Source organism: Lotus japonicus, chromosome 1 (assembly GCF_012489685.1).
Source record: "Lotus japonicus ecotype B-129 chromosome 1, LjGifu_v1.2".
Lineage (NCBI taxonomy): Eukaryota > Viridiplantae > Streptophyta > Magnoliopsida > Fabales > Fabaceae > Lotus > Lotus japonicus.
The window spans coordinates 102,489,382-102,505,298 of NC_080041.1; the positions used below are offsets into that span (position 1 = coordinate 102,489,382).

The window sequence follows — 15,917 nt, forward strand, 5'->3', positions numbered from 1 at the left end:
GGTGTCCCATATTTATAACTTGGATTTTTACCCTCTCGAGTCATGGGTCGCCCAACCCATTTAGTTACAAATATTGACTAGGTCATTTTATCATATAAGTGATACGCCCATATCAGTACAGGATGGTGAGGGAAGGAATTTCACCAAAAGGGAGAAGGTAGAGAGAGGGAATCAAATATTGCCACTAGTCTTATTCTAGCAGTTTATCTCAATATGGTAGAAACCATGTGAAGAAATTATGTAAAAGGATAATACACAAGTCAAGATAAAATATGGTTAAGATTGTGAGATATTGCCAAGTACAACATGGCTGCTAACATGAACTCTCTCTCTTCCTTCCTTGGATAGAACCAGCGAAATATTGTGCATGAATGCCTAAACTCAAGGGGAATACCACGACCAAACAGAATGCCAACACCATTCACACCTTCTTAATATTATTATTGTTATTATTATCGGCACCAACATTTTCATTCCTATTTCACGTCTCTTTTCTTTCTGCCAACATCATTCCTTACCAATTAGGTCGTTGGATCATACCCAAAAACAATCATTATAACATGGAAATATAAAGAAGGTGTTGTCTTTCTGAAAACACCTTCCTCCCCTCTCCCTCTATTATTGAGTTATTCATTGCATAGAGGGGGAGATCATAGTTTCTGGTATGTGCGTTTCACCCGACGACATTCCTCTTTTCCTTAAATATTTTTTCCCTTTCCAGCTTCAAAGTGATTTAAAATTGTTGATTTATTTTGTTATTCTATTGGTGTTTTTTTCTTATCAAATTAAAATGTCTTAGATTTTCATGTGTTATTGTCTTCTTGACTTCTTCTTAATTTGTTGTTTGTGGATTTTGCATATCCTTTTATACGAGCAATCAACTTGTGTTTCAATGTTTTTATTTATTATATATGCTTCTTTTCATGAGATAGCTCACATTTTCCATCATATTTTCGCTCTCCGTATACGTTATATAAACAAACCCAGATATTTTTATCATCTGTCTTTTGTATGCTGTTAATATAACATTAATATATTTTATATTCTTTACCTGCTTTTTGCTTGTCTCAGGTCCCATGGACCGGACACTTTTTCTTATACCTCAAAACAAAACATTCATATATTGCTTTTTCTCTTTAATATTGCTTTCATTTAATTTCTATGATATATAATAACTTCTTCGAAACAACCTCAATTTGTTTTTTTATCTCTAATATTTCTTTTATTTAATTTTTATGATGTCTTTTGTTATGTGTTGTGCAGATTTGAATTATAAGAACATTTGAAACTTGAAAAATTGTGTTGTTGACAACATATACAATGGGTGGTTGTATGTCAGTACCTTCTAAAGCTATGAAAGCACCTAGGAGGCTGCATAGACGAATCATAAAACGTCGTCGAAAGATCACAACTTCAATTCCAAATAATGATGGTAAGAAGAGGATTAGTAATGCAGGAGCTCGTGTGACAGATTATTCGGTTAGTGAAGTTGTTCATATGGATTTTGAAAATGGTGCAACCACTACTTGTAGACGCTCTCAAGTTTCCAATTCAGCATTCCATCTTACTCAACTTGAATGGCACCATAGTCAATATGATGTTGATTCAAATTGTACGTCACTCTTACTTTCCTATTTTTATATTTTTAATTTGAATGGCACCAACAATGCAGATGTCGCAAAAATTTTCATATTTTTCACCTGTTATATCTCTTCTTATCACATCTACTACTTTTCTTTATTCTTTTTTCTTTTCGCTATGATCAGTGCGTGTTAGATGGCTGCATTACGAAGACACTTTTTTCTTACTTTCGAAATTGAAAATGACTTTTGTATTTCATTATTTGCAGTGATGAGCCAAGAAGAAACTTTCTTTGACTCGGTCAGTATTTTGGAATCTGATTCAGATGATGATTTCAATAGTGTACATGGAGGTATATATGAATAAGGATCTTATTTGATTATGAAATAACTAATTGAGTCGCATGAATAGAAATACTAGAAGTAAGAATGTCCCAGTTATGAACTTTTTGTCACTATTTGGTGTATCATTTCAAGTCTCGTCAATTAAATTGTATTATTCCATTTAAACATCCCTGTTATTATGATTGTAATATTCATATTTTTCCGAACAATTTGATTAGTGAGACAGAGAAGAGAACACCAAATGATGACATAAGATTTTCGTATGTACAAATTCTTAAATCATTTGTTCTTATTTGGGGTCCCTTTCCTATCCACCATTTAAATGTGTTATGTCATTTAAAAACGCTTCTACATCAAATAAAGGTTGCTTTGTCTATCAATATTAATTTTTTGCACCATTAATTCTAACTATCTTTGTTTTTAATTTGTTTCCTTGGGGTGGGATTTACATGCAGATGGTTTTCCATTGGGAGGCAACACAGTTGGAAATATCCAATGCAGCCAAGTGCTCCAATATGAAAGATCAACATGTTTTGTGGATAATAAGTGTCAATATCAAGAATATCATGAAAGTTATGTTAAAGTTGAAGGAGGTAACTCAGATAAGTTAAAGGGAGGTGATGAAAGTAGCTTTGGCCGTATTAGTACACATGGTTGTGGAATTTCTCGCTTAAGCAAGACTCATGGAAGCTTTAAAAGTGTTAAAGAAACTAAAAATGGTGTGGAAGAGAGGGCTCAGGAAAGCACTCGAAAATCAAACCTTCGTCGGTTGGCTCCTTCTGTCAGTTTCAATGACAAAATATTAAATCGACCAAGTAAAAAGTTGTCAACAGTTTTCAGGCTTTCTTTTAAACGAAGGTCTTGTGAGGTGAAAGAAGCAAGTCATGAATTTAGTAAGTGTTGAAGTACTTTAAATTTTATTGTTGGAAATAAATTGTCAAAACATTAGGCATTTTAAATTAGCACTAGTTTGCACTTCACTTTAAACTAGCAACAAAAAATGTGTCATACTTGAAAATGTTTAAGTGAATTATTATTTTTTAAATATTAGAGCAATGAGATTACCAAACTAAAGAAACCTTGAACCACCAAGTGTGTAGATAAACAACATGAGATTGTTCTTACTAATTAAAGCAGTGCTCCTTGGTTTGAGTATCCGTAAATGAGTTGCATTAAATACTTGGTAGGAAGAGTTCTGTTTACTTTTAGTCTACTTGATTGGAATATGATTGTCTCTCTTGAGTATACTGTGGTTTATAAATAAAAACTAAAAATCATTTTAAATGTCTATTCTTTTTCTTTAGTTTTACAATTTTATCTATAGCTTAAATATATTACACGCAATTATGCAACATTACAATATTCTGATTAAACTCCTTAATCTTGCATTTGTATGCAAGACCAATCAAAAGGATACTTGGTTCGTCCCTTAGCAGGACATATAATTCCACGCCAGATTGGAGAAAAGCCATCTCCTGGATGTTGGTCTGAAATTTCACCCTCAATATTTCAACTTCGTGGTGAAAACTATTTCAAGTATGTTGTCGATCTCCCTTTCTTGACATATATATATATAAATATTTCCATTACTTGTTAGGTATCACCAATTGTAATTTCATGAAAATATAATTGTCTTATCATTCATTTTTCTAGAGACAAGCGCAAGTCACCTGCATCAAATTATAGCCCATATGTTCCAATTGGTGTTGATCTATTTGTTTGTCCCAAAAAAATACATCATATTGCTCGACATATTGAACTTCCAAATGTGAAATCCAATGGGAATATCCCTCAACTTCTTATTGTAAATATCCAGGTATTTTTTTTTAATTTATTCAACTTTCATAAACTTTGGAGTATGGGCACTAATGCCGAGTTTCTCATCTATCATCTTACCTTATATGTTCTTTGTGAAAGTTGCCTACATATCCAGCTGCAATGTTTCTTGGTGATAGTGATGGAGAAGGGATGAGTCTTGTGTTGTATTTTAAAGCTTCTGAGACTCTTGATGAACACATCACTTCCCAATTTCAAGAAAGCATAAAGGTACATCAATATCCCAATTTATTAGGCTATTTCAATTATCTTAATTTTATTTAGTCAAGTCATGGTATTTAGTGATTGTTGCTTCATCAAGTACTTTGCATATAGTAGAAATTTCTCTTTATAGTTTATTATTTTTCTTTGTGCTTTACATCTCCCACAAAGTTAACCACAACTTTTTCTTTTGATTTCCCCTCCTTTTCCATTTCATGTAATTTTATTTAAGTTTGATTTGCAATTACTTTTTCTACAACTTTTACTTGGATTTTATCCAAGGTTACATGCATGTGTATGGAATTTGTAGCTTATTGTTCTATGATGTCTACATTCACAATTTTGAATCAACAAATTACTCATATAAGAAACTCCTAGAGGTTCTAGAGTCTCAAATGTTATTTCATTTGTATAGGTCAGGATTGGATTTTGTTAGTGTCATCATTTTGTGATTACACTAGTTTTTATGTTTTAATCCATTTTGAAGCATTAATATTGAACATTCATGATATATTTGGAAGTATTGTTATAGTATATTAGTTTTTAGGGTTTGTTTAAATGACCCATGAGAAATTTTGTGTTAAATAATTTATTGTCAAATCACATTGAAGATAAGTGAGTTAAAATTTCTATATTTTATTTATTAATTTATTTATAAAAAATCTTATTGGTCTATTGAGTTGTGGGTTAGTAACCCACATTAGTCATTTAGACAACCCAAGTTTTTATCTTTGTACATGTGCATTGGTATGTGTTTAAACAGGCTTTGATGCAATAAATTATCTTTTAATGCTCTACACAATATGTATCAAGTGTTAACTTAATTGGTTCTTGTTTCATATGTATGATATAGAAACTCGTTGATGACGAGATGGAAAAAGTAAAAGGATTTGCCAAAGAATCTAGCATTGCTTTCCGAGAGAGACTAAAGATCATGGTAGGACTTGTCAATCCTGAGGATATGAAATTGAGTTCAACTGAAAGGAAGCTAGTACATGCTTATAATGCAAAACCTGTGCTCTCACGCCCTCAACACAACTTTTACAAGGTAAAGCTCTTATTTGCACGCGTAATCATATAGGTGTGGTTTTCTGAATGAGAAATGTTAATTATCAGCACTTACTTTAACACTCATTTTCAATTTGGTTTAAATTTATGTTGGATCCACTAAACTATATGGCCTCACTCACTTCCAATTTGGTGGGATCCTTGTGAATTTCGTCCAACAAAACAAAAGAGAGTGTTGAATTGAGTCTTGGTAGCACCCCTTCCCACATTACATATGCTAATGACTTTATTCTCCTTTATTATTTATTGTTAGGGTCCAAACTACTTTGAGATTGATTTGGACATTCATCGGTTTAGCTACATCTCAAGAAAAGGACTTGATGCATTTAGAGACCGTTTGAAAGATGGTATTCTTGATCTTGGCCTAACCATTCAGGTAAAATGTTATATTAGAATTCATTGACACTCCTAGCTATAATATGTGACACTAATGGCCATTACGATAAGATACATAGTTTCTAAATTGACTATAACACAACCAACCCTTTCTTCAACAAGTTTTAAAATTAAAACACACAACCATTAACATTTTCTAGTCAGCTCAATAACATACACATCTGTTCATATCCTTATTCTTTTCATGCTTTATGTCCTGCTGATGTCTACCCATTATAATTCAAAAGTTTCTAACAAATATGACAGTTATGCATATAGAGATATTCTGTTTACTGTAAATTTTGGATCTAGTTTTGAATCAACATGAATATTTTGTTATGAGATATAACAATTCCTTTTTACATAATATTTAGTTAGTCTTCAACTAAGATTGACCATCTTTACAATTTCTAATGACAGGCGCAAAAGCAAGAAGAGCTTCCAGAAAAAGTACTATGTTGCATTAGATTGAACAAGATTGATCTCGTTGACAATGGCCAAATACCCAAGCTAATGAACCTTGATGGTGAATGTTAATGGTTTTAAATGGATTGCATAGAATAACCTTCAACAATACATATAAATATTACATGTACTATTTACTTCCTTTGCTTATTTGGTTGAGGGAAAACAGAGTTTATGGTGCTTAAGTTGTATACAACTCCTCCAGATACATATATATTTTTTTTCTATTGTACATTCAAAAGAAGATAAATTAAGATGACGATGAACATGTATTGTCAATAACATGAACAACAAAAAATGATTCTTTATTAACTTTTGTAACTTGTAAACAAATGAAAAAGGCATGTTATATTATTGAAATGACAAAAGATGGCATTTTCTTTCCACTTACAATCACTTATTGAACAATGAAACAACTCCATTTAATTATGTTGAAATAATCATCATTTATTGATGAAAATGTTGTACTAGAGGATCAGTAGGTGTTCTTTGAATCTCTGGGTCAAACTAAGTGACCAACACAGCTTAGTCCTCAGAATTAGCGTTAGACTAAAGATGTAGAATCGATGTTATGTTATGTTATGCGTTTAATAGACTTAAGATAGTCTCTAGGAATTTCGAATGATTCATGCTTATTAAGTGATTTCTTGGGTCATTAAATTGTATAATGATTGACTAGTTAATATGAGGTATAAGGTGGCTATTTCATCAAGGGGTTGCAAGTTTGATGGAGTTGCTCCGTTTCCCCCTCCTTGGGCCGGGTCATCAGAAGGTAGCTCGATAGGAACACAGTCCCCCAAGCCCTTAAGCATCAAAGACTTTTTTATTCAAGCCCATAATGTCGACCTTCGTGTTCACTTATGATACTTTGGCCCTTTTAACCAAGGTTTCTTCATACTCGGGAATGACAACTGAACCTAATTATCAAATTATCAAGAAGTCAACAAGGTCGTCATGGCCTAATTATCAATCGCATCAATTTTTTCTTACATGCTTAAAGGATTGAGTTATGCACGATTGAACTCAGGAAAGATGAGGTCGTCTACTTCTTTAAAGTTTGTTTGGGTCCTAGGGAATTCAAGATCTCAAATGTGTTTAAAGAGGAAGAAGTTGAATACAAAGAAAATCGAGCACCCTTCTAACGACCCATGGAAAAGGAACATATAGGTTTGAATTATACTCCCTCCGGTCCTATTTATAAGCATGAAAGAGAAGAAAAATCTTGGTCCCTTTTATAAGAACCAAATGAAAGTTTGAGCTATATTAATTAATTTTTTGCAATGATGCCCTTATTAATTCTAACTTGTAAAATGTGTCTCATTAATTATTCTCTCTCTTTTCCACTTTCCAACACTAATAACAAAGGGTAATTTTGGAAGTTCATTTTAATTTAAGACAAATTTAATGTATTTTATCTAGTTTAACTACATTTCTTAAACTATGTGATTTTTTTTTTGTTGCTTATAAATAGGACAGGAGGAAGTAGTTGTTAATGAAGTCCTCGTCAGAAGAATAGTCAATCAAATCTTTCATGAAACCCGAAAGGTCCTCAACCATTATTCAGGCTTCTTAAACAGTTTTCTCAATGAGTCAAGTTTATAATAAAAACTTTCTAGATCTCTTTGTAAAAGGGTTCCACACTTTGAAGACGAGAATAAGAAACCTCTAAGGCGATTTCTCGTTCAGAATGCCTCTGATGATTTAGGCCATGAAGGTGGAGGTCCACAGAAGATCTCCACTGAACAATTTCTAATCACTATTTTCACTATAACGATTGCTATTACTGAACGATTCCTTTCTTCTAACAAACAAATTGTAACCATGAAAATTAAAAGGAGAAGAATGAAGTTAAGTAATAAGTATATATGACAAGAAATGATTCTAAGAAATGAGAGGAAGAAAAGATGATCATAAACGAACACCTGAACCCTGAGAGAAAAGCCCTCATAAAGGGGCTTGAACTCAAGAGAGTGAAATGTAATGCAAGTATTGTGTGAAAATGCTAAGTGAGGATATTTCTATTTATAAAAATAATTAGGGGAAAAGGCAACATTTTAGAAAATTCCCATTTTTTCTTTGCTTCATTGGAAAACTTAAAATTCCCATTTTTTCAAATTTGAAAGAAATATGAAAAAGTGTAAAACTTAAAGGGCTAGTTGTTTAACATAGAAAAATAAGTGGTCATGCTAAGGTAGCGTTTGGTAGACAAGTGCGAAGGAAACGAAACAAGATATATGGGTACTGTTCTGTGTTTGCCATGCTTTTAAGATGGAATGGAACAAGACAAAAAACTCCTGGAACGAGACACTTTGGTTCCCTGAAAAATGGTGGAACGAAAGGGAACGGAACAGAACACTCTCTTAAAAGTTTTACACGCTCAAAAATACCCCTAATTTATATTTGAAATCTTTTGTATCGAAACAGTTTAAAATCACTTCTTAAAGTGAAAAACACTTATTATATTCAAAAATAACTTTTTAATCAAAAATCACTTTTTGAACAAAAATCACTTATTTTAATAAAAAATCACTTTTTAAATCAAAAAAATTATATTTTGTTTGTTTCGTCTTTTTTTAAAAGCTGAAAACAAATTATTTGAAAAAACTACTTTAACTTATCATAAAAATCTATTATGATAGATGAGAGGAGATTAAAAAAAGTGATTTCAATTAGAGTAGTCAAACGCGAATCAACTTATGCTTTTCTCAAAATCTCTAACACTTTATATAAACAAACGCACTTAAAATAGTTTAAAGAAATAATCAAATTTGTATTTTTTTTAAAAGCACATTGAAACAATTTTTTTTTTGAAATTACATTGAAACAACTTAGTATAATATATAAGTGATTATTTTAAAGAAATAAGTGATTATTTCATGAAACAAGTTGGGGGCTCTTGAATCTCCACCTTTATATAGGGTAGTAAGTGTTTAACAAGTAAAAGTGTTCTGTTTTTTGTCGGCGATACTTGATTTTGATCATTTTCTGAGTAGTTCTACTCCAATTTGTGGTGTACTGAATGCAACTCAAGTGTTCGAAGCAATAGCCGATGAATCCCTCTTTGGTTACCTCATGGAGTAAACTCAAGATGTTATGGACCAAGTAAAACAAAGCATTTCTACAATGTAAGTTGCAGCACCGAACATGAAAAAAGTTTAGGACGTGAAACTGGACATGAATTTCTTGATCAACATGCTAGGTCCTATTGGTATCAACCATCATAAACTTAGCCTCTGAAGAGTTTATTCGAGTTTATTTTTAGCATGAATGCATATACAAGTATTTGAATAAACTTGTCCCCTAAGGATAACTAAGTGGTAAGAGCTCATGGACATATGGATTGAAGAGGAGAAGGTCATCAAATCCCTGGAGGGGAAATTTGGCTGATAAAGAAAAAGTATTTGAATAAACTTATTAAAATAGTTTATGAGCTACCAATAAAATGTTTTTTTTTTCCTTCTTGTTTTCATAAGATGCTCAGATCCTATGGATTAATGCTTATTCCAAACACACTTTTGTTATACTACAATATGGGTAAGAATCAGAACGACAAAAGACTACAGAATGTAAACAAAAAATGAATACTTTATCCTGGATTCCTGACGTTCAAAACAGCAATACATAGAGAACGTGCTTTGGTCTTTGTGTTTCCTAATTAGGCATTTTGAGATAACATTCTACCTCTTATTAAGATCTGCATACACTGCTCAAGTGTTGAGACAAAAAGAATAATAATAAATAAATAACTAGGGACATGTACTAAGATGCTAAGGACAAAACTCTACCAGAAAAAAAGTTAACGTTTGTTTGATCATATCATCTTCCATATTGGCAATTATACTGTTACTGTAATCCTATATATTTCAGTGTTACTCCTATGTATGATAAACCTGTATGAGAACACTTTGTTATGAACAAAAGGAGGTGCAGTGTCACCAAAGATGTCAGGAGAAAGCTGAAGTCAGAAGTTAAAATGGTTCAAATGCCAACAAGAAAGTCCATCAATGGACATGATGTTTAGTCAAGCGCCATGGTAGAGTTGGGGATTACTCCAGTCCAATAATCCATGAGTCATTTGTCTGTAAAACACATTAATTTGCAGGTATTCATCACAAGCTATAGTTTAGTTTTAATCAATAATCACAACTTTTAATTTACTCTTAAATAGAAGTTAGAGATAAAAGAAAAGCATATGGGACACGATATACATGTTTGGAAATCCTTCTCAAATTGATTCTAAAGCCAATCCATTTTGGGAAGAACCTTATGTGAATATCTTCTTGGTTGGAGAATTGATACTAAGGAAACATAAACTGATCCAAACATGCTATAAATTGAGTTCTCATCAACCTATTCAAATATAGTATGCAAGAAGGATTATTAAAAAAAATACTTGTACAAACTGTTTGAGATATGTGTTTAGTCTGGATTATTCAAAAAAGTTATACTAGTAATAAGGTGGTTATCAAATGACTTCCATGAGAACATCTAGTGTGTAAGTTTGTCCATGTTCATGTTTGGAAATCCTTCAGCAATTGATTCTAAAGCCAAAATCAATTATGATAGCTTCTGGATGTCATAATTGATTCTAAGAAAATAGAAGCTAATCCAAACATGCTACGAAATCAATTATGGATCTATGGTTTATTAAAAGAGAACAAGAAAGGAAAAGAAAGAAAAGTGACGGTGCAAAATAGTGTTATATGACCTGAATCTAATAGTATAGAATGGAAGAAGTGCAGGAAAAAATAGTTTCTTTACCTCTTCCAAGCCTTGATCTACGAACAGATCGCCACTTGCTATTTGCATTCAACTGCAGAAAATCATCACTTTTATTTCGTTGGATCATTGCTGGTCTTGATTGTTCCACAGGCTCACCAAGTCTTCTGTGGCCCTGTAAAAAAGTTGGTAAAGAAAATAAGATGATGTGACCTAATAGTAATACAAAGAGAATAGATACGCATTTCGATCAATATCAAGATTTCAAATACAACCAATGGCATATTGGGCATAACAAAGCTTTCAGTTAATGTTAGGAAACTCTTCTGTAATTGATTCTGAAGCCAAAATCAATTATGGGGAGAAGTTTCTGTGAGTAGCTTATGAGCTTTAGAATTGATTCTGATCAAAGAGAAGTTGATTCAAACATGATATCAGTCCAATTATTTGATCTAAACGCTAGAGGATTTCAAACATACCTGAGTATTTATCTGAGCATCTGTTTTTTCTGTGAGATCATATTCCATGTAATGATTTGAACGGTATGTATCAGCTATGTCAAAGGATTCTCGTAGACCGTGACGAGCCTGGTTCTTCTGTAATACACCCTTGGAGGTCTCATCCTGATGGCTTGTGCTGTAACTATGTTTCCTTTCTGAAATATCTATCCCGTGTTTTGTTAAATCATACGTGCCTTTCGCAAAGGTTGGATCGAGTGCACTGATTTTGCTTCTTGAGCTATCTGATAATACAGATGAAACCTCTGGTTTTCTCCTTTTCACCCAGGTAAAGCCACTAGATCCTGTAACTGGTGCTGGTCCTGAGTACACACTATAGCCATTACTACCATTTACCCTTTGGGCCTCTGACTTTGCATTATATGAAGATTTTTGTTGCCCTTTGTGCACACCTCCTACTTTTCCCTTTGTAAGATGTGCTTTACCGTCGTCATCTCTACAAGCATTTTGAGAAGTATTCTGCATTTCCTTCACAAAGAAGAAAGACAAGTGAATAAAAGTAGCTACTCCCTGTTCCTATTTATAAGTCACATTTTTAAGCTTTTCAAATACCTATGAATCATTAAATATTATCTAACACTTGCCTATAAATCCTGTTTAGTTTTCCAAAGGGAGTAATTTGGGAAAATTAACATAATTTTTTTATAGATTTGAGACTATCAACTAATTTTAACCAATTTCCTTAATCTGTGTGAATTAGTTAAATGTGACTTATAAATAGGAAATAGGAATAGATGAAATATTTTCTTCAAGGAGAGTAGCATTGAGTACAGCAGGAAAAAGTACCTCTTTCAGAACTGGCTTATTGACATTGTTAGGGTCCTGCAGAACTTTCTGGACTCGTCTTTGCCTTTTTGATGTTACGGCCTCTCTCACTTTACCTCCATACTTTTTCCTGAGTGTAAGATCAAGACTTTAGTCACAGAAATTGGATTTTGAGCACTGACTTGCACTAGCAACCATGATATTAACTAGATTATCCATTTCAAATAGTTTCATTGGTTCAGATACTGAAATTTGGAGCTGGTTAATGGTTTAAATGAATATTAAAAAGTAAAAACCATAAGAATATTGTGGATTAAAGATTAATGACGATGAATTATTTATCCTTCAAATCCATAAGCAAGCCAAGGTCTCCAGAATAAGGCTGTGAATTTACCTGCGTGTATCTTCCTGATTTTTAGCATCCATTTCTTTGCTTGGTGGATACTTTGGCAGGACTGATGGATTGCAAGCATAAGGAAGGGTGCTGAAATACTATAAAAAATACAACATGAAACATAAAATCAGAAATCAAACTTGCTTGCAATTGTCGACAGTGAGAAGCATCATACAAAATAACATTCTCAGAGTAACAATTATGAATAGCAACATGGAACACCATGTGAAAAATTACAACTACAACAGCAAAAGCCTTATCCCACCAGGTGAGCTCGGCTACATGGATCACTGATCCGTATTACAGATATCGGTCAATTTACACTGACTGCCAAGGGCCTAACACAACTTTCATCCTTTATTTGGTTAACTCATGAAAATCAATATTCTGTATCATTAAACTCCAAAATAAAAACCCTCCAGAAAAAGGAAGATTAGTAGAATGGATAAGGAATTTACCTCGGACATTAGTGCAGAGGAGGCAGTCCCGCGCTCGTAGGGGTCAATGGTCAGTAAAGTCTCAAGAAGCTTTACAGCAGTTGCAGGAAAACCTTTACACCGCTCGCGAAAAGAGCTTTCGTAATTAGTCTGAGGCTTAAACATTGTTGCAAGAGGAAGCTTACACTTTTTCCAGAACTCCTCAGGTGGAGACCCACAAAGCTTAAAAATTCTGTGTAACTGTTCCACCTAAACAAGAACACACAGCAAGTTAAGTGACCAAAGTTTCAGGGCTACTCTGAAGAATAAACTGATGGATGCATTGTAAGAGTCTGTTTGGATACAGACCAAAGAGCACTTGTTGGAGATTCTCAACTAAAAAATGCATTAGATAAGCTTCAATAAGTGCCCTTTGGTCCGCGTCCAAACAGGCTCTATGTCTTGCCTAGTCAATAATTATCTTCAGACGATTAAGTGCATTCATTATATATGTAGATTACCTCAGTTCTACCCTTAAGGATGGGCTTCCCTAGATAAAGTTCAGCAAATACACAGCCCACACTCCATAGATCCACTGAGACTCCATAATTTGTTGATCCCATCAATAGCTCAGGAGGGCGATACCATAGCGTCACTACACGACTTGTTAAAGGGATCTTGCTATTCGGGTTAACGGTATTTGCTAATCCAAAATCTGCTATTTTGAGAATACCTTCATCATTCACTAATATGTTTGATACTTTAATATCTCGATGCATAATACCTCTGAGGTGACAATGCTCAAGTCCACTTAACAGTTGTCTCATGTAACATTTAATCTGTTGAGGGAAGTAAATAGGAAACAACAATGTAACATGTAATGTGTAAAAGTAACCAACCTAAACTTATGAACAACCAAAATCATCATAAATAGAATGCTGACAAACCTGTGACTCACTGAACTTGATGTCGGGAGAAGATACAAGACCAGCAAGGTCATGCTCCATGTATTCAAATACAAGGTATATGCTATGTGATAGTTGTGAAGTGATTATACCCTCCAATTTCATGATGTTTGGGTGATCAAGTGTGCGGAGAATTATGATTTCTCTTGCCATGAATCTTATGCTTTCAGGTTGAAGATTGTCGAAGCGCACCTTCTTCAGGGCAACCATTCTCCCTGTGTCAACTTCACGTGCTCGGAACACACTGCTATATGTACCTTGTCCAATCTACAGAAATGGGAATGTTTCAAAAGAAAAGGTCATGAATAGATAAATGTAGACCATAAAATGACAATAAGGCCATGAAATTCTAGGATAGATCATTCGACTTCGAAAAAATGCAATGTATCATTGTGAATCAAAGAAATGAAACTTTGTAGCTAAGAAGTTGAACGCACTAAGCTTAGCTTTCTCAATATCAGTTCTTTACATGGTTGCTGCTAGATCATGAGCTGGTTCACAAATCTAACATTAAATAATTTTCACGTTTGTAATAGCTAAATATAACCCTGTCTGTGTTATGGATGATAGTATAGATGTTTGAGTGTCATTTTGAAGAATTGATTTCAGTCCCCAAATCAATTCTGCTAGAAGCTAGAGAGAGTAGCTTCTGCGTTGAATATAATCAATTCTGAGATTTCAACTGGATTTCACAATATTACCCCACAAAAAACAACTTTTTTATAAGTGCATCCAAATGTAAATTACATCACTTATAAACAAGTAACTTTACTATAGTCAATTCTATCCAAAATCAATTGTCAAAACCCTGATTAAAACACGCAGTGAGTACTATTCCAAGCCCGAATTAACAAAAAGGTTAGCAACGCTAATTGAAACTGTAAATCAATGACAAATACTTATTGAAATTAAATTAGAAATAACCTATATTTGAATTCCTTTCATTTTAAAAGCATCCAGGAGTTTAGACAATTTATTATTATCATTAGTTTAGTTTGAAGGATTGCAGCAAAGACAAAATAAAAAGTAAAGACAGGAGATGACTAGCATCGTTTTCTAGTGGACTCTTCATTACAATTGAATTCACCTCCAAAATGAACATATTCTTTAAGTCAATTTGTCATGCGATAACATTGAGACTAAATGCATGGTTGGATATGCACGGGAAAACCAAAATCACGGTGAACAGAAGCAACTTCCTTCAGCTTTTAGCTTTTACGGCAAGTCACCCTTGATTTGCCCCCGTGTATCCGAACATCCGCTAAATAAAACTAAAAGACTAGAATCCATGCATGAAAGGTGAAAATGGAGGGTTGTTGAAGACCAACCTTATCTAATTTCTCATAAGACTCTGTTTTGAGAGGAACCCATCCATGAATGGCTTCCCCTGCAATGGAGGTGAGCCAAGAAGGCCAACCAGCCGCGTTCTGCTCCGCTTCCACAAACCTTCCCGACGACGACGACAAACCAAGCCTCCTAGTCAAACTTCCCTTCTTCCACTCCTCCACCTCGGGTTTCGCGTCGCTCTTTCGGGTCACAACCACCGACCCGGAACGCAAATGCTCTCTTGACGAGCGCGACGCCGACGCCGAAACCGACACAGGTGGAGGAGCTGAAGGAGCTGGTGGAGGTGGCTCCGCCACCACCACCGACACCGCCGCAGAAGAAGGCACATTGCTGGTCCTCTTTCTGGAGCTCGATTGCACGACGTAGGGTCCCACCGGCGAAGCAGAAGCGGCTCTGGCCACCGCTTTCTTGGAGTTGACACAGCCCATTCACCCGCCCGGTTTACTTGACCCGGCTCGGAAGCGGGTTGCGAGACCGCCTCCGAGAAAACCGAACCGTCAGAGATAAAAAGAAGAAGAACCCAGAAACAGGGGCATCGTGGAAGGATGAAAAATCGGTGGTTTTGTTTTGTTTGGTTTGGTTTTCGTTTGTTATTTTTTGTTTTCTGTTTTGTCTTGTCTCTCTCTTCCAGAAATGAACAATGCAACACAATCCAACAATGGCTTGTGTTTTTGTGTCCTGAAAGTACGATGTGCGAGATCTGCGGAGGATTTCCGAGGATGTTGTGAACGGTCCCCAGGAATTCGTGGGACCCAGATGGTTTCATCATCTCTTTTGGTCGTGTTGTTGGAAGAGAAAGAGACAGGAAAAGATAAAGGGTAAAGAGAGAAAAGGTGTCATGTATCCGTTTGGAGGCTGTGTGATTGTTTTCTGTTAGTTTGTTGGAGAGAGAGAGAGAGAGAGAGAGAGAGAATGTTGGTGTG

The 15,917-nt window shown here is 34.4% G+C and overlaps 2 protein-coding genes across 3 annotated transcripts; one reads left to right on the forward strand and one right to left on the reverse strand.

Moving 5' to 3' along the window:
- Positions 1-460: 460 nt before the first annotated feature.
- LOC130728547 (uncharacterized) lies at positions 461-6,192 on the forward strand. Its single transcript, XM_057580055.1, has 10 exons — positions 461-662; positions 1,264-1,612; positions 1,850-1,933; positions 2,381-2,818; positions 3,326-3,461; positions 3,579-3,741; positions 3,843-3,971; positions 4,816-5,010; positions 5,284-5,406; positions 5,826-6,192. The coding sequence occupies exons 2-10, from the start codon at positions 1,321-1,323 to the stop codon at positions 5,940-5,942; spliced, it is 1,677 nt and encodes a 558-aa protein (XP_057436038.1). The 5' UTR covers positions 461-662; positions 1,264-1,320; the 3' UTR covers positions 5,943-6,192.
- A 3,245-nt stretch (positions 6,193-9,437) lies between these two features.
- Positions 9,438-15,841, reverse strand: LOC130728546 (cyclin-dependent kinase C-2 C-like). Of its 2 annotated transcripts, none has more exons than XM_057580054.1 (9): positions 14,976-15,841; positions 13,630-13,914; positions 13,204-13,521; positions 12,725-12,952; positions 12,267-12,364; positions 11,894-12,002; positions 11,069-11,566; positions 10,632-10,764; positions 9,438-9,949 (listed from the first exon to the last, which is right to left on the reverse strand). In XM_057580054.1, the coding sequence occupies exons 1-9, from the start codon at positions 15,420-15,422 to the stop codon at positions 9,942-9,944; spliced, it is 2,124 nt and encodes a 707-aa protein (XP_057436037.1). In that variant the 5' UTR covers positions 15,423-15,841; the 3' UTR covers positions 9,438-9,941. The 2 variants fall into 2 exon arrangements, with proteins under 2 accessions (XP_057436037.1, XP_057436036.1); XM_057580053.1 differs by having other exon boundaries at positions 11,069-11,575; positions 14,976-15,839.
- Between the last annotated feature and the right edge of the window lie 76 nt (positions 15,842-15,917).

Excerpts from the sequence above, each read along its gene's own strand:
- LOC130728546 (XM_057580053.1), bottom strand. The coding sequence starts at position 15,422 with ATGGGCTGTGTCAACTCCAAGAAAGCGGTGGCCAGAGCCGCTTCTGCT. Across the intron at positions 12,365-12,724 it reads CCTCTGCACTAATGTCCGAG|TATTTCAGCACCCTTCCTTA; the intron begins GTAAATTCCTTA and ends TATTTTTTATAG. Across the intron at positions 11,576-11,893 it reads ATAAGCCAGTTCTGAAAGAG|GAAATGCAGAATACTTCTCA; the intron begins GTACTTTTTCCT and ends TTCTTTGTGAAG.
- LOC130728547 (XM_057580055.1), top strand. The coding sequence starts at position 1,321 with ATGGGTGGTTGTATGTCAGTACCTTCTAAAGCTATGAAAGCACCTAGG. Across the intron at positions 1,934-2,380 it reads TTTCAATAGTGTACATGGAG|ATGGTTTTCCATTGGGAGGC; the intron begins GTATATATGAAT and ends ATTTACATGCAG. Across the intron at positions 3,972-4,815 it reads AATTTCAAGAAAGCATAAAG|AAACTCGTTGATGACGAGAT; the intron begins GTACATCAATAT and ends TGTATGATATAG.